Source organism: Quercus lobata, chromosome 2, assembly GCF_001633185.2.
Source record: "Quercus lobata isolate SW786 chromosome 2, ValleyOak3.0 Primary Assembly, whole genome shotgun sequence".
Classification (NCBI taxonomy): domain Eukaryota; kingdom Viridiplantae; phylum Streptophyta; class Magnoliopsida; order Fagales; family Fagaceae; genus Quercus; species Quercus lobata.
In genome coordinates, this window is record NC_044905.1 from 47498481 (window position 1) to 47517155 (window position 18675).

An 18675-nucleotide genomic window follows, 5' to 3' on the forward strand; every position below is an offset into this window, starting at 1 on the left:
AGAAAGAGGGCTAGAGAGAGAGAGACAGAGAGAAAGAGAGGGTTAACCCACCATGGCTAACCCGTTGTTGCGCTGTCACAACCAAACCCACTAGATCAACTAAAATCGAAAATCATTAGATCATTTGAGCTTAGATTCGATCTAGAGAGAGAAAACGGCGGAGAGAAAGATCGACGCTGGGCAAGGGCTTGGGTTGGCGGCAAGTGGAGGAATTGAAGCTTGCAACGGGAAGAAATGAAGAGGGTGAGGACTGACTAAGGGGAGAGAGGAGCAACGGGTAGAAATGGGGAAGGAGGAGAAAGAAAAAAAAATATATATATATATATATATATATATATATATATTCTAACCATGTGTGAACACAAATAAGATAGATGTGCACTGTAGTTGAGAAGTAAAAAAATTTGGCTATAGCTCCACTACTATAGCTTTATTTTTGTGATTGGTAGTGCTAAAAATAGCAATATAGCTATTTAACACCACTACTGTGAGTCCTCTTATGAGTAGATCACAGTGGCTAGCAATTATAAGTAGTTTTAGATGTGTTTGGCAGCTCAAAACTGAAAGGAAAAAAAAATATATATATATATATATATATATATTTTGTAAGTTTGATTTTTGATTTTTTGTTTTTTTTTTTTGGCAAAGAGATGGAGATGATACTAACTTGTGACTAATGAGAGAGAGAGAGAGAGAGAGATACTGATCTCTTTTAATTTGGGTTATTTATTTTTATAACCTAACATGGTGGTACAGTTGAATGTTGATGTGGTAAAAAATAAAAAATAAAATTTTTAGATAAATTATAAAATTGGTCTTTATCTTTTACATGATATTTTAATTTAGTCTCTATATTTTTAATTGTGTTAATTTGATCCTTAACCTTTTCAAGGTCATATCGATTTAGTCCCTGTTATCCTTTGAATGGAAAAAGCTAATGTGTCAAATGAAATAAATTTTTTTTTTACCACATCAACGGGCAATTATACCACCATGTCAGATGATAAAAATATAAATAAATAAATAAATAAATAACCTAAATTAAAAGAAATCAGTATCTCTCTCTCTCTCTCTCTCTCTCTCTCTCTCTCTCTCTCTCTCTCTCTCTCTCTCTCTCTCTCTCTCTCTCATTAGTCACGAGTTAGTATATCAACGGCCAACTGTACCACCATGTTAGATTATAAAAATAAAAATAAAAAACCCAAATTAAAAGAGATCAGTATCACTCTCTCTCTCTCTCTTATTAGTCACAAGTTAGTATCATCTCCATCTCTTTGCCCAAAAAAAAAAAAAAAAATCAACTTACAATATATATTTTTTTTTCTTTTAGTTTCTAGGCTGCCAAACATATCTAAAACAACTTATAATTGCTAGCCACTGTGACCTACTCATAAAACTACACATCTAAGAACAAAGTTTTCATTCAAACTTCTCATACATATCTTTTTTTGGTGTGAATTTTGAAAATCTAACTGTTGAATTTCATGTTCCTTATGTTTTTAATATGCATATCAAATTTCATTCAAATTGGATATTATTTACTATTCGTTCAATAAACTTATTTTTTATACACAATTTTAGATCATAAAAATTTGAAATTTTAACATTTGTTTGATGAGATAGCAATTGATTTTTGATCTTTTTGAAATTTTACATGCATGAAGAATATAATAACAACATGCAATCTAACGGTTAGATTTTCAAAATTCACACTCAATATAGAGATATATGAGGAGTTTGTAAAGTTTCTCTCCAAACTAATTTGAAGAGAAACTTTGTTCCATGTCTAAAACCCAAAATTTTTTTTTTCCAAATAACATTAAATATCAAAAAAATTAGTTAGTTGTCACGTTTCAAAACAATGTTGAAAACTAGCATCCCGAGTGTCTAAAACTCAAGTTCCAAAATAAAACTCAAGTTTTTAAGTCTCGATTTGTAAGTGGCTGGGTCTGATGTGGGAAAAAATCCACGTGAAACTCGAGTATTAAAGACTCGAGTTTCATAAAGAGGTTTCAGCACGCAGTAGAACACGAAAACAGAAACACGAAGAATACCAAAACAGAAAACCCAAAGGAATAACCAACAGATCAAAAGAAACACAAAGGAACAACAAATTTGAACAACAAATCAAAAACAAATACACGAACAACAAATCAGAAAACCCAAATCAGAAACACCTACATGAACTCAGATCTCCCTAACTCAGGAGCGATGGAGGCAGCGACGGCAAAGCTCCAAGCAAAGGTTTTTCTTCTTTGGGTCTTTGGTTTGATGAATCTTCATCGTGTTCTTCTATGGGTTCCTTTCTTCATTGTGTTCTTTCTTCAATTTCTTCAGATCTTCATCGTGTGGTCTTCAATTTCTTCAGAATCTCATATCTTCATCGTGTTCTTCAGATTCATCTTTATCTTCAATGAAACTAAAGTCTTTAAGACTCGATTTTCATGTGGCAAAAATATCTCCATGTCAGCAACCGATCTCGAGGCTTTGAGCCTCAGAGACTCGAGATGTTATTCTCCAAACTTCTTCCTAATTCCTGTAACTAACGATATATTGTGGCAATCTCATGCTACTCTACAATTCCCTTCTAAAACCCAAATCAAAACATCATTGACCAAACCCCACAAATCTACAATCAACCCAAGACCCCATTTTCCAAACCCAACCACTGTGACCTCTAGAATCTCTCTCTCTCTCTCTCTCTCTCTCTCTCTCTCTCTCTCTCTCTCTCTCTCTCTCTCTCTCTCTCTCAATGGCTCCAAAGTAAGAATGAAACAAACCCAGATCGGTGATGATGAACCACCACCGATGATGATGAACTTGAAGAGCAAATTGACGTTGATCTCAAGGAAAACCTTTGCAGCTGAGCCTTGATCTCATCCGCATTAGCCTTAACCTCAACTCTCAAGTATAAACTAGATTTTTCTCTTCTTTTTATTTATTTATTTTTATTTTATTATTATTATTATTTTTTTGTGTTTTGAATCTGGGAGGTGTGTTTTGCAGATCTAAGCAAAAAGTTTTGGTTCCATCATGGTGGATTTTCTTGGTAAATTTTGAGTTGTCTTTTTCTTTTTTTTCAAATTAAATCTTTTTTATAGTGTTTGGTTGTTAAGAAAGTGATGTAAAATTGAAGCAAAGATGGGGATTTTCTCCATGTTTCTTGTAGCAATTGAGATTTACTTTTCTTTATTGTTGTGTTTGGGTTCCTTGAAAATGAAAGAAAAGAAAAAGATACTTCTCTTTTTTTTCTTACTAAAGTCAGTAGAATTTGTATTGATATTGAAAGAACATATACAAAGAGTTAAATGGAACTCAGGTCAATACCATGCATTGGCTTTGAGTTCTAGAAAGAAAACTTGAGATATTAAAACAACAAAAGAAGTAAAATAAAAAATAAATAAAAATAAAAATAAAAACCCCACCCAACAGGAATACCACAAGAGACTCATAGTCAATGAGGAAAGATGTTGCATCTTGAAGAATAGTAGCAAGGTGAGTCTGGGGTGCTAAGCAGTCAATGAGTATTTGATGTTGTTACTAACGAGAGAGAGAGCGGGTTAGGGATTTTAGTGAAATGATACGAATCTCAAGTGTGCAAAATTTAATTTGGTTTTTTTTTTTTTTTTTTTTTTTTTAAGTGGCTGTATTGTTGGCGGTTGATGTGGTATGAAAAATAATTTTTAATTGCTCCGTTTGACATATCAATTTTTTCCATCCAAAGGATAATGACAAGGACTAAATCAACACAGCCTTAAAAAAAGTTAGGGACTAAATTGACGCAATTAAAAGGTTAGAGACCAAATTAAAATATCGTGTAAAAGACAAGGACCAACTTTGTAATTTACCCTAATTTTTTTTTAAAGCAACACTATTATAAATTAACCTATTTTTTTGTTTTTTTTTTTTTTTTTGAGAAGATATTTTTGTTAGTTTAAAATCCAAAATTTTTCCCTAAAAAAAAAAGTTTAAAATTCAAATTAGAGTTTTAAAATGGTATCAATTTAAACCCTTCAATCAAACCCGAAAAGCCTATGAGTCAAATTAATTTATAACAATTTTAAACTTTAGGATGTATTTGAAACATTTAAAACTACCCCTAAAATATATAAGATTAAAATCTTAAATTATTATCCCAAATAAAAAACTTAAATTATAGTATTATACAATTCAAAAAAAAAAATCTTAAATTATAAGTTTAACATGCGTGTAATTATTGGGCCAAAGGGGATCACATTTTAGGATTTCCACATATTCCTAGCTATTTAATGATTTTTACAGAACACAGTCATGCATGTAATAGAAGGGCAAAACTTAGGTACAATAGTTAGATGTTGTTTGTTAGGTGGAACTTTATTTTTTAGTTAAGTATCCACATGTTAAAATCTTAAGAGATGAACTTAAGAAACTGCACTTAAGGTATTGTACCTAAGTTTTTTCTGTAATAGAAATTATCCAGAATAATATATGGTGACCTAAAATATACAATGTTCTTTGGGGGTAAGAAAGGAAAGTTACCTATGGCTGCTCCAAGAATATATCTTAGGATGATCATTAAAAATTTAATAAAAAGAAAATTTGAACATATTGACATTAAAAAAAAAACATAAATACATGAAGTTTTACAAGTATTAGCAAATTCCCTTAAAAGATGAATCTTGCTATATATGAGTATTGGTATGAGTATGAGTACAGCCCTTAGAAGATGAATCTTGCTATATATGAGTACTAGTATGAGTATGAGTACAGTAATATGACATTTCTTGAAAAACCTAGGGTAGAACACATCAAGGATATGAGAATTAATTAATTACTTTATTTTTATTTTTAGGTATTTTTTAAATATTTTCTACATTTTTTATGTTTATTTTAGGTTTTAAACTCAAATAGTAAAAATAAAATGCTTGAAGACATATTTATAATTAATTAATTATTTATTTAATTTTTATTTTTAGGTATTTTTTAAATATTTCCTACATTTTTTATTTTTATTTTAGGTTTTAAACTCAAATACATTTTTTATTTTTATTTTAGGTTTTAAACTCAAATAGTAAGAATAAAATGTTTGAAGACATATTTAAAATTAATTTATAGACAACATAGCACATGGCCATATTGAATTTTGGATTGTCAAATTCAGTCATTTTATCATGAATTACCATTGGTATAAGGTAGGCTAGATTCATGTCCATGACTAGTTTTTGATACACCTAGAACAAGACCTCATACAAACATAACACTGGACCAGACCTCACATTTTTCTATCTCAGAACTTAAGACAGATGAGAAAATAAGAGGATAAAACTAAAAGAAAAAAAAAATCACGGAAGAAATGTCTGAAACAATGACTAGAAGAATCACAAGATGATGGTGCAAACACAATAATAATGGATATAACACAAAGAGAAACTGAATCACCTCCCCCTTGCGCATGTATTTAACCCAATATCTGAGTCAATTCATATTAACTTATTAATCACCACAATTAAAAAGAATAAAATAGTCTCTCTTCTTTTCAATGTGAGATTAAACATTTTCACTAACTCCTCATCTTTAATATTCACTCCCACATCTTTATATTTATGTTGTAATATTTATTCATTTTAATTAATTAATATTAAAATGCTCCAACACAAGAGATAGAATATATATATATATAGTTATATATTATAAGTAACAATGATTTATTAAAAATACAACTTAAGTGCTCCCCATGTACACAGGAAGTGTACTGTGATACAACAAAGTTTCAACTAAAAGTACCTAAATCTAGAAAGTCGCCTTGGGTAGAATATGTAATATAACAAGCTATCAATTTTATTCTCCCATGTTGAGAATCCTACAAGCACTACACCAGTTGAGTAGCTTCAATTGACTAACCCTTAATTACATTGTTCACAAATCACAAACTAGTATGTCCAAGCCTAACCCTTTTATTACATAGTGCTTATATGAATCAACATGTCCAAGCCTAACCCTTTTTTTTCACAAATTCAAAGCCTGATCCTTTCTTTGTTTGGGAGTTCATAAGGGAATGAGATGGAATGATCGTGAGGGAATGGAAAGGAATTGAATGGAATGAAATGTATTTAAGTAAAGGAAAGGAATTGAATGAAATTAAGTAACATTATTTGGATGTTTTAAAATAAAGGAATGAGAATAAATAAAATGTAAGTAACTTTGTTTAGGAGTAACATAGAAGGAAATGAATGGAATCATTTTATGACAATATTACAATTAGACTCCTATTTTAAAATAAATGGTTGAATATATAGGGGTATTTGGAGAGTTTTAGTAAAAAATTCATTAAATCTAATTTCATTCCCTACCATTCCTCATAATTTCAAGGAGAATGAGTGTTCTTTCCTACCCATTTCACTTCCTCCCACTTAAACTCCCAAATAAGGAAAGAAATTAATATTTTAAAATTATTCTTTTCATTCATTTCCATTCCATTCTATTTCCTCCTCCTAAACAAGGGCTAAGACTAATGCAGGACAACTTAATTATAAAAAAAATAGACATCCCCAAATCACAAATCACAAGAAAATCCCAAATTAGTTGAGAAACCCTAATTTCAATTGCTCACCACACCTCAGTAAAAAAAAAAATCTGAAATTTGTACAATGAGAGCAGAATGAACCAAAAAATCACTGCTTGGGTTACGGGTAAGGACCATTGTCGACCCACCCATGACCCAGAGACACATATAAAGAGAGAGAGAGAGTACCAATGTTGCTGGTCTAGGGAGAGAGAAAGGGCCGCCGATCTTTCTGGTCTGGGGAGAGACAGGCCACTGAGCTTAGATTCGTCTCCTTCTGGCGTGATTTGGGGCTTACTGGCATGAGAGAGATGTTGCTTGGTCTGGGGAGAGAGGTAGGGGTTTCCATTTAATGCAGGTGGTAGAAGCAACATAACTGGCCGTTCTGAGCAGAAAAGGGCCGTGTAAGTGAGAAAAGTTGGCTTTTTTCAAAAATAAGAACAAAGTCCCAAATGGGTACCCAGTGTTTTTGGTTCTCAAAAGAGGTGCCTAACAAAAATTTGGGGAAATTGTGTTCTTTTTCCTAGTTTCAGATTCAGAAAATGGATACATGTTTCTAGAAATGAAAACAAAAAAAATGAGTGCTTGGATGGAGGAACCAAATAGGGCCTCTGCTTTTCATATGACTAAAATATGGTTCCTGTCATGGTGATTAAATTTACAAGGAGAAGAGAAAAACACAGTATGCATTTTGTATACCAACAAGCTTATAAAGGACAAAGAGCAGGTGAAAAAAAAAAAATCTTAGCATGACATAAGATTTTGTTTTATATATTTATTAAAAGTCTCCAATACTGAAACCAGTTCCGGAGTGATATAACAGCACTTTGTTTTAAGAACACATAAAAATCCATGCATGCCTTGAATGGCAGCAAGAAAATTAACATGAACTTTTCATTGTTTACAACAGAAATTATAATAAGTTATGGTATTATACCTCTAATTCTCACAAATATGGATAGTCCTAATAACATATGCTTCTCTACTAGTATGTTGAAAGAATTTTACTCTGCTATTAAAAGTTTCTTTAACTCCTGCTACTGAACCTTGAAATAAATTCATTTCATGTTTCTGAACATTCAGATTATTAAATGCTTAAATATATGACTTATGCTCATTATACAGTGAATAATATTGTCACTTCGAAAATATAAAACAACAATGCTCAAAGATATCAAGTAAAAGTTGATAAAATGGTTTGTACATTTTCACAAAAAGAAGATGCCTCCATAGCATTTAAGTTCATATTATGAAGTCACAAGGAAATATAAGTAACTTCTTAAAAGTATATATAACAATGAAACACGTATCACAGTCCATTCTTGGTACCTCCCAAGTGGGGCCTCGAAAGTGGTAGCTTCAGTGTGGACCTACCCTTCAGTATTTTAGGAAGAGGTGCCCGCTCTCAAGAATTGAATCCTTGCGCTTGCAGTTGCCAGCCCAAGACTTTATCATTGCAGTAGACAATGCCCATAGTATAACATTGAAAATGAGACAAATATCACCCAAGCTACATACACAAGTAAAAACAAAAATCCTATACTTCTACCTACAACCTGGGAGTTATTTATTAAATATCCCCTTGGTGCATGTGATACTCAAGAAGTCAAGGCTTGGAACAGTAGAGAAATACGTGTAAAAAGGATTAAGCGATGCGTTGTATTTAGGCAAAAATATAAGCTCATAAAGACTCAGATAACATCCTTTTATATTTAAAAAAATTTAATTAAATTGCAAACTAATCACATTTCATGTCAGGATTTAGGTAACATAAATGCAAATAGGAAGAATTATACCTCTCCAAAACAGGAGTATGTTAAATGACCAAAGAAACTTCACCCACTGCCCAATTTAGAGTTCTCAGAGTGTCCTTTACATCATCAATCCTTAAATGGGAAAAATCTCCTATTGTGAATTTTTCAAAACTTCCCTTAATTTCAATAAGACTATGGCCGGGTTCTTTCCACAATCCGCTACCCTTCAACATCTTCCTTGCTTCTGCAACATCACCCCACATCTCATCTGAAGCATACAAGTTTGCCAAGAGAACATATGGTGAACTAGTCATGGGCTGAAGCTTTAGAAGCTTTCTAGCCAAACGCTCCCCAATTACAACATCCCCATGCAAGCGACATGCTGAAAGCAAGCTCCCTAAAATAACTGGATCATGGCCGAAGGGAAATTTCTTTATGTAATCATCTGCCTCAGTTAATCTTCCAGCCCGTCCCAACATATCAATAAGACATGAAAGATGAACTATATCAGGAGTAATCCCATAAGTTTCCTCCATCAAATTAAAAAGAATTTTACCCTCATTCACAAGCCCTGCATGATTGCAAGCCATTAGAAGTCCAACATACGTGACAGAATCTGGCTTTAACCCCATTGCCTTCATCTTCTGAAAAAGGACTAGGGCCTGTCCTCCAAGCCCATGATTTCCAAATCCAGCAATGATGGAGTTCCATGAAAAAATATTGCGATAGAGCATTTTTTTAAATACATTATATGCATATTTAATGAAGCCACATTTAGCATATATGTTCACTAGAGCATTGCCAACACCCACATCTTGATACAGCCTTGTTCTAATTAGATAAGCATGAATCTGCTTGCCGTGGTGAATTGAAGCAAGACCAGAACAAGTAGCAAGAACGCTTGCAAAGGTGAAGTCATCAGGGCTTACACTATAATCATTCACCATCTCTCTGAAAACACTTAAGCCCTTTGCATGATCAACACAGTGAGAACAGGTAGAAATAAAGGTGTTCCATGTAATGACATCTTTCTCTTCAATTAATCTAAAGATCTTCTCCGCTTCATCAATCAAATTGAATCTTGAGTACATTGATATTATCACATTGCCAATGAGAGGCACAGAGTCAAGTTCACGCTTGATTGTTTGGGCATGCAATACCATTCCCGTTATCAAATCATTTAAATCAATGCAAATCTCCAAAACTCCCACGAAAGTAAAACGATCTAGAACAAAACCCAGTTGGTGCATACGTTTGAACACTTCAAACCCTTTTTCAAGTAAGTTATTTTCTACAAACCCAGTTATCAGAGCATTAAAGGAAACTGAATTTGGTTGGGGTGTACTATCATAGACTGATAAAGCATCACTACATTGACTGCATTTCATGTACATGGATATAAGTGAGTTGCAAACATATGAGATGGATGCATAGCCAAACTTCAGTGCTTGAGCATGAACTTGTTGTCCGTGTAACAAAGCCATGAGGCTAGCACAAGCAGTGATAGCACTGGCAAATATGTATTCGTTGGGCACAAGACGTAGTTTAGAAAATAGGTCAAGTGCCATCAAATGCTGTCCGGCCTGGTCAGAACCAGAAATTATAGCTGACCAAGACACGAGGTTTCTTTCAGGCATTTCATCGAACACTTGACGGGCAAAGGTAAGGTTGCCACACTTTGCATAAAGATTGAGGATATGGTTGTTTATAATGGTATCAGATTGCAAACCTGTTTTGAAGGCAGCAGCATGAAGGGAAAGACCATTTCGTAATGCCTTGGTTTTGGAGCATCGATGCAATAGCGAAATAATGAGTTCTGGTAGCATTTAGGAGGAGAGATGCTTCTTTTAACTAACCTTTTACTACTACATCACACACTCACACAGTAGTAACAGAACCAATTCGGAAATAAAAAGGAAAGAGTGATCGGTTGGTAAGAGCCTGATAATAAGTAAGAACAGAAATTAAATAAGAATTATTCTTTTTATAATGATTCCGGAAGACAAGATTTGTTAAACTAGTGCTCTTGTTAGCAGGTTATTTTTTTCTATGATATATATATATATATATGACAAAACTTAGTTACAGTACCTTAGGTGTTATTTCTTAAGTTTTTTTCTTGAAATTTAGCCACGTGGCTACTTAACTAAAATATACACTTTCATCTCATAAGAAAAAATCTATATGACAGAATTTTAAGAAGGGAACCTAAGAAACAACACCTAAATACTATACTTAAGTCTTGCTAATATAGAAAAACTAGTGCTCTTAGCCTTAACAAAACAACCCTCGAAAAAACAAGATTTGTTGGTTTAGAAACAAGCAAAGCGTCCTTGCGTTGTATTAGAGTGACAGCAAGAAGGAGAAGTGTCCAGCCAAAGCACAAGATGAACTACAAATTAGAAGAAGGAGAAAAATGACTATAGCTTTACTTAGAGCATCCACAGCAGTGGAGCTAAAAATATAACAATTTAGCTCCACCAAAAGTTACTTTATCTATTTTACCTATACACATGCCACAGCAGTGGATCTATTTTAGCTTTCAATACAATAAAATAATATAAACACCACAATAAAATAATATAACCACTACAATAAAATAATATATCCCACTACCCAAAAAATTTTCACAACACCAACCACAACCACTTCTACCATCAGCCACAGCCACCGTCGCCGCCACCACCACCACCACCACCAGTCCACAGCAAAAAAAAAAAAAAAAAAAAAAAAAAAAAAAAAAAAAAAAAAAACCCGATATCTCCAATCTTTTTCCTCTACCAGACCAAACAAATTCACCGATCACAAACAAAATAAAAAATCACAAATCACAAACAAGCAGCACGTCGGCGAGCTCCATGGGTTTCAGACTGGCGGCTTGATGAGCAAGCGATCAGCGGCGTGAGACGGCGTGAGGTGATCGGCGACACAACGTTGGCAAGCTTCGATGAGCTTCAGACCGGCGGCTTTGATGAGCTTCAGACTGGCGACTTGATGAGCAAGCGATCGGCAGCGTGAGGAGATCGGCGGCGTGAGGCAATCGGCGACGTGAGGAGATCAGCGGTGGAAGAGAAGTTTGCTTGAGAGAGAGAGAGATGAGAGAGTGACTGGGGAGATATTCAGCAAAAAAAAAGACTGGGGAGATTAGAGAGTGACTGAGAGAGAGACTGAGAAAGATGAGAGATGAGCGAGAATTTTTATTATTTTATTAACCGGCCGAATAAAAAATTCATTTTTTTTTTTTTGCTATCAGCTACAATGCACATCTATATATAGATGTGCACTGTAGCAGAACATCTAAATTTTTACCTTATACCTCCACTGCTGTAGCGTGTCTTTTGGGTATGTGGAGCTAAATTTTAGCAATATAGCAATATGCCTCCGCTGCTGTGAATGCTCTTATGGTTGTTTCTAAAGGACCAGTAGCTTAGCTTAGTTGTACATAATTTGTTAATTAGCATGTGTAAGAGTTAGTTGGAGAATTTGTTAGTTGGTTAGCATAATTTATTCTGTTACTTGCTCATATCAATTGGTATGTAAAGCTGTGTAATCTCTTTGTTAATTAATTAACCTCATTTTTATCAAAATCTAATTTTTGATATGGTATCAGAGCTCTCTTTCTAGGGCTTTCTAATCCCAATTTGTTCTCAAAATTTTCTCTTCTAGTTCATTTCACAAAAGCTTAATATTTTTCTTCAATGGCTTCCGCTACTACTACTACTGCTACTCCTTCCATTCTTATTGCTAAAACTGTTACACCTTCATAGGATTCATCCATGGTTGATCCTTTGTTCTTGCACCAAGGAGAAAGTCCGAGTATAGTGCTTGTTTCTCAGCCATTGACAGGTAAAATTTCCCAGCTTGGGCTCACTTAGTTCAAAAGACTTTGCTTGCTGAGAACAAGCTAGGTTTTGTTAATGGGACATCGACCTTATCATCTCCATTGGCGACGTCTTCATCATCAATCCAAGCTTGGATCAAGTGTGACAACATGGTAGGAACTTGGCCAATCAATTCAGTTTCTCCCAAAATTCAAGCTTGTTAGGACATATGTGTTTCACTTGTTAGGAACATATGTCACTATTTTATGTAATTGGCTTGTCCTTTGACAAAACACACTTTACTTGTATTTTGGTAGATTTAGGATGTGTTTAAATACTTCAAGAAATCATGTTTCAAGATTAAGTGTTGAAGCCTTCAAGTCTGTTTAAGAAAACAAGCTGATAATACCAATTCATTAAAGCATGACAGCTATTTCAATAGCTGCATCTATCGAGCTTAAGAAAGCTGTTCAAGCCCCATGTGCTCGATAGCTGCTTGACACCTCCTATCTGTTGAGATTTAAGAATTTCAGAATTCTGATATGATTTTCTTGGAATCCGTGAATATGTCTTTGAGCTTTCTTTTCTCCTAACTCCAGACATATAAAAATATTGTTTTAAGGGCCGTCAAATAGTTCATAAGTTGCACAAGTATTGAACAAACTTTGTTCAAGCAAATTGTAACTGGAGACGAAGTTCTTACCCTAGTTTATCTCTTTCTCTTGAAGAAGTTGTTGTGTATGTGCACCGTAGGGTTGTGTAACCAAGCATCTTCTTGATCTTCATCGTGTGGATGAACTGAAGAACTTTGCAACCAACAACCTTCTTAGTTGGTGATTGAAGTCACTTACTAGGATCTGCGCAATTGGTTAGTCACGTACTTGGGAGCTGTGGGGAACTATCACTACAGAACAAGTCCAATTGGGTATTGGGATAAGGGTTCAACTGTTGGTTGGTAAGGTACTTGGGATTCCTTTACTTGTAATTGCTTGTTGTGATAATAGTGGAATTTCGGGAGTGGTGACCTGAAAATCACCCGGTGGGGTTTTTGCCGTTAGGTTTTCCCCATTCGTAAACAAATCACCGTGTTATTTATTTTCCACTGCATAATTAGTTTATTGGTGATTTGTTTGTGCTACCACGCATTTGCATGATAAATTGATTAATTAATAACTTGGCTAATTAATTAATTAATTTCTATCACAAGGGGTCATTCAGTTTGTGGCCTATCAAGTGGTATCAGAGCAGACACACTCTGATTAGGGTTTAATCTTTGCTGTGTTAATCCATTGACCCCTGTTTGTCATGGATAGAGGATAGTCATTAATCATACCTCCTTTATTTGATGGCACTAACTATGCATACTGGAAAGTACGCATGAGAGCTTTCTTGCAGTCTTTAGATGAGAAAGTGTGGCAAGCTGTGGAGATAGGCTGGACTAAGCCTACAGAAGCGCTAGCCGACTGGGATGATGCCAAGATTAAGGCGGCAAACTTCAACAGCAAAGCATTGAATGCGTTGTTCAATGTAGTCACCAATAAGGAGTTTAAGAAGATATCTTCAACTGAAACTACCAAGGAGGCTTATACCATCCTCCAGACAACCTATGAAGGTACAAAGGCTGTCAAAGATTCAAAGTTTCAGAGGCTCACTACAAGCTTTGAAGAGATAAAAATGGAGGAGGATGAGTCATTCAATGAGTTCTATGCCAAGCTAAAGGACATAGTGAACTCAGCCTTCAATCTTGGGGAAACCATTCCTGAACCCAAGATTGTAAGGAAGGTGCTCAGATCTCTACTCGAGAGATTCCATGCCAAGATCACGGCAATAGAGGAATCAAAGGATATTGATAAGATTCCTTTGACTGAGCTGGTTGGAAACCTGCAGACCTACGAGCTAGGATTGACAAGGATTGGCAAGACGGGTAAAGGCAAGAGCATGGCATTGAAGGCCAAGAACAGTGAGACAGATGAGTCTTCTGATGATGAAGATTCCAAGATGAAGTCCTACATCACCAGGCAGTTCAAGAAGTTTATGAAGAACGTAAATGGAAAGGGTTTCAACAAGGATCGCAGGCAATCCAGTTCTTCTCAGTTTAAAGGCCAAGACAAAGGGAAGAAGGATGCTAAGGAAGGTGATCTGTACACTGTTCCCGTAGGACCTAAGTGCTTTGGGTGTCAAGGCTTCGGTCACATGAAACATGAGTGTCCTACATATCTCAAGAGCATTGGGAAGAGCAAGGCACTTGCTGTTATCTTGAGTGACACCGAACCTGAGGATGATTCCGACAATGAGGATGACGGAATCTTAAATGCCTTCACAGCCACTGTTAATCCTACTGATGGGATTGTTGAAGATGTGGTTGAAGAAGAGGATTTGGTGGAATCTAAGTTTGAGAAGATGGATGATCAAGATGACATTCATGCAGCCTATGAAAAACTGTACAAGCTTTCTGAGAAGTATGAGAAACTGTATAGGCTAACCACCAAGAAGCTCAGTGATGTGGAACTTGACCGTGAGGAGCTTACCACAAAGTTTGATGAGGCTAATCAGACTATTGGAGCACTGAGGTTTGAGAACAATTTCTTGGCTGAGAAGACCAAGAAGCTTGAAGCAGAGCTGTTTCAAGTTAGAGCTCAATTAGAGAGGACTTCAAGTGCAAAACTTGATGAGATGCTCAGCTTTCAGAAATCTGCTTCTGACCAAATAGGTTTAGGGTATGGTCTCTCTTCCTCTAATATTGCTTCTTCTAGTATTACTGTTTTTGTTCCTCCTGCTAATAATGTTAAAATTGAGAACAATGAGATTAAAACCGAATTAGCTAGTGAGAACATAAACAAAGGTAAATCTATCTTAGGAGCACCCCCTAAGCAAGATAAGAATGAAGCTAAGAATCCTAGGGCTAAAAAGGCTAATTCTCAAAAGCCTAAACAGAAGAAGCAACATTTCTGTCATCATTGTGGAGCTGCCGGTCATACTCGACCAAATTGCTATAAGTGGCTAGCCACTCAACAGAGCAACGGTATGATAGCATCTGGGAACCAGAATCAGTTTCAATCCTCTCTTGCTCCTCTTGGAGATTTTCTCAAAACTCTCATGTTTCTTTCGAACTTGAACGATTTTAATTCTTCCCCCTTACCACCGGTTCAAGGGTCGAATCAAAGGAAAGGTTCTTCCAGAGTGTGGAAGGAAAAGGGCTCCAAGTGATTCTATCACTTTTCTCTCTCTTTTCTTGTTTTTGTGTGTGCATTACTTATGTGTTTTACTTTCAAGTTTTGAGTCAGTCTAGTTTTTATGCTTTGGTTGTTTAACATGTTTTTGTTTGATTACTTTTCAGTTTTGCTTTGTTTTTTTTTTTTCATATAAAAATTAAAAAAAAAAAATTTGAAAAATCAGAAAAATACAAAAATAGTGTGTGTTTTGTGTATATTGGTACTTGTGTACCTTGGATGGCCATTGAAATAAAGTTTTCTAAACTTTGTATCTTTTGTAACTTAAATGAGCATCTCTATACACAACTAAGCAAGTGAGCTTTGTGGCTCTTGTTAGTGATGAGTAAGATTAAGTTATCTCTTGTACTTAACAATCATATCACTCTTTTTGATGTAAATGATTAAAAAAAATCCTAAGAGAAAGGCATTAATAACCATCTCACCACTGTTACCCGCCAATCATAATATGACATCTGTATGCTTCGGCATAGCAAAAGTGCAGTGTCAATGACATTTGTGTGCTTAGGCATAGCAAAATTGAAATGTCAAATATCATTGGGTATTTCTTTTCTCTCTCTAATATGCCCATGCATGATATACTTAAAAGAAAAAATATGCAAAAAAAAATCAAAAGCAAAAAGATAAAAAATGCTTTAAAAATGATTGCAAGCGTGTATTCTAAGAGATGTGGGAGTTATAGGATGTACCTCGAAGGTGATAGTCCCCATCAAGCAGTTATGATTGTGTGTGAGTTAAAGTAATTTTCTCATATCTCAAATCATTATAACATGTATACACTTACGCAATCTTGCGATGTTTTTCACACACAACACGCAATATTCTTTGCTACTCTTGATACATGTGTAGGTACAATGTGATTTAGCCATCACAAGGTTTTACATGTGTTAATGTATGCTCACTAAACTGTCTTGACTTGTTTTATGAAATATAAAATTGGTTAGACTTGTTTAGTGTGTGTATGTGTGTTTTTGAAGATCCATGTACTTAAAATTATTATTGAGAGATGATTTTGAGAGCTTAATATGTTGATTGGATCATTGGTTGAGTTGCATGTTGGATTGCATTCATGTCTGTGTTTTTCACATCTCGAAAAACTGCTTTTAAAAGCTTGCTCGACACCTCCTCGATACCTCCTCGATACCTTGCTGTCTATCGAGCTTCTTCAGCTTTTTTCTTATCGCAATCCAGACAGCTTCTCGACACCTGGTGGATCGACCGAGAAAGTTCCTGCCTCCTCGATAGCTTCTGGACACCTAGTGGATCGATCGAGCTTCTGTTTTTGTATCTGATGATTTGTTCCTCGACACCTCCTCGATACCTGTATTTGTTGAAGACCATTTTCTCGATACCTTCCTCGACAGATGTCTCGACACCTCTCGACACCTTCATCTGTCGAGATTTACTGAGGCACTATTTATTCTTCCTCGTGCGATCCGAGCCTCATTTCGTTCGATCTCTCTCTCGATAGATCTCTGTTTTCTCTCCCAAACTATCTCATCTCACTCCAATCTTTGTTCCTCAAGGTTTCTTCAAGCTTTTTCAAGTTTTTCTTTTCTTGGTAAGCTTCTAATCTTTTCATATTCATGCATTTCATGTTTTGAAACCTAGGTTTTGGGGTTTTTGAAAAATTTTGGGGTTTTTCAAAACGGATGAGTTATTATTGAAATTTTGGGATGGGTTTTCACTTAAATAAGTTTAAAACCTCATACATTGCATCACATTATCATTATAATAATATTGTCATGCATTTAAATGTGTGCTATCTGTTTGTGTGCTGATAGGTTTGGATTGGGCTGAGCCCATGATGAAATTTCTTTTGTATGTCACATGTTCATGCATTTCCCATGCATAAATACTCTCTTTTCAATATACTGGTTATATTTGATTTGCTTGGGACTTTTCTGATTGTCTTTCTTTCTCTCTCTCTCTCTCTTTCTGTTTACGTTAGTCGTGTCTATGGCACCTAAGCGTAAATCTACTCCAGCTCGGAACCCTCTTCGTTCCGGAGCTTCTTCATCTTCTAATTCTGCTCCTCTCTCTCTTCGGTTCCGTGATGATGATGCCCACAAGGCATTCTCAGAGAACTTTTCTAGACGAGGTGTTCATTCGGAACGCTAAGTCATTTTGGCGGACTTTGTCGACACTGACCTTCCCACTGTCATTCACAGTCGGGAATGGGAGTCACTGTGTGACGTCTCGATCACCTGTCCTCTCGTGCTTATCTCGGAGTTTTACTCCAACATGCACAGGATTGATCGTTCAGTACCTCTTTTCTTCACTCGTGTTCGAGGTACGCGCATTCCTATCACACCACAACTTGTTGCGGATGTGCTTCAGGTCCCTAGGATAGAGTTTCCTGACTACCGTAGTTGTGAGCGTCTGAGGACTGTGTCCAAGGATGAGCTCATGTCTGCTTTCTGTGAGCGCCCTTCTGTTTGGGGTGAGCGTCAGTTTACACCATATAGACCTTTTGCTAAAGGTCCTAGATTCATGAACATGGTGATGACCTTTGTTTTGCATCCACTCTCACTACAACTCCATTACAGAGCCTCGTGCTCGATTTTTGCTATCTCTTCTTGAGCATCTTACTATAGACTTCCCTTCTCATTTCATTATTTCTATTATCGATGTTTATCTAGATTCGGCGTCCTGTGATAAGCTTATCTTTCCTTCCGTTATCACGAGGATCTTACGCCACTTTTCTGTTCCTTTTCCCTCTTACGACCATTTCACCTTCATGTGTGCCATAGATTATGCTACCGTTAAACATAGTAAGGCCTAATTTCGGTTGAGGTAGTCGGATTCAGCAACTCTTCCCTCCCGTTCAGCTCTATCCCGTTCTGCTCCATCCACATCTGCTCCTTCCTCTTTTTCGAGCGATGTAACTTTAGGAGACATCATGGCGCAACTGCAACTCATGGATGCTCACCTAGATACACCCTCTACGGAGTTGTATCAGGTGAACATTCGTGTCGGTCGTATTGCACGACGACAGGTGTCCATAGGTGGTTTTGCTTCTGAGGCTTCTCCTCCACCACCTCCTCCTGTGGCTTTTGATTCTGAGGATGAGGATGATGGTGATGACGATGATGCTTCAGATGATGCTGATGGAGATGCTAGCTCTACCGATGAGATGTCTGCTTGACACTTTTACCCTTTGTCACTCATGACAAAAAGGGGGAGTAGTTTTGGTTGGATATGAGAGTAGTCATTCTTAGGGGGAGAGTTAGTATAGGACAATTTTGTTAGAGGGAGTGTTGATATATTTTAAGGGATGTAGTGAGGATATTATGTATCTTTTTGTTTCTTTTCATTCCTTTTTGGAT

General features: G+C 35.7%; 1 protein-coding gene across 1 annotated transcript; it reads right to left on the reverse strand.

Moving 5' to 3' along the window:
- Positions 1-7771: 7771 nt before the first annotated feature.
- Positions 7772-10296, reverse strand: LOC115977956 (pentatricopeptide repeat-containing protein At3g09040, mitochondrial-like). Its single transcript, XM_031099993.1, has 2 exons — positions 8338-10296; positions 7772-7987 (listed from the first exon to the last, which is right to left on the reverse strand). Exon 1 carries the CDS (start codon positions 10119-10121, stop codon positions 8358-8360), a length of 1764 nt encoding a protein of 587 aa, XP_030955853.1. The 5' UTR covers positions 10122-10296; the 3' UTR covers positions 7772-7987; positions 8338-8357.
- Positions 10297-18675: the final 8379 nt, after the last annotated feature.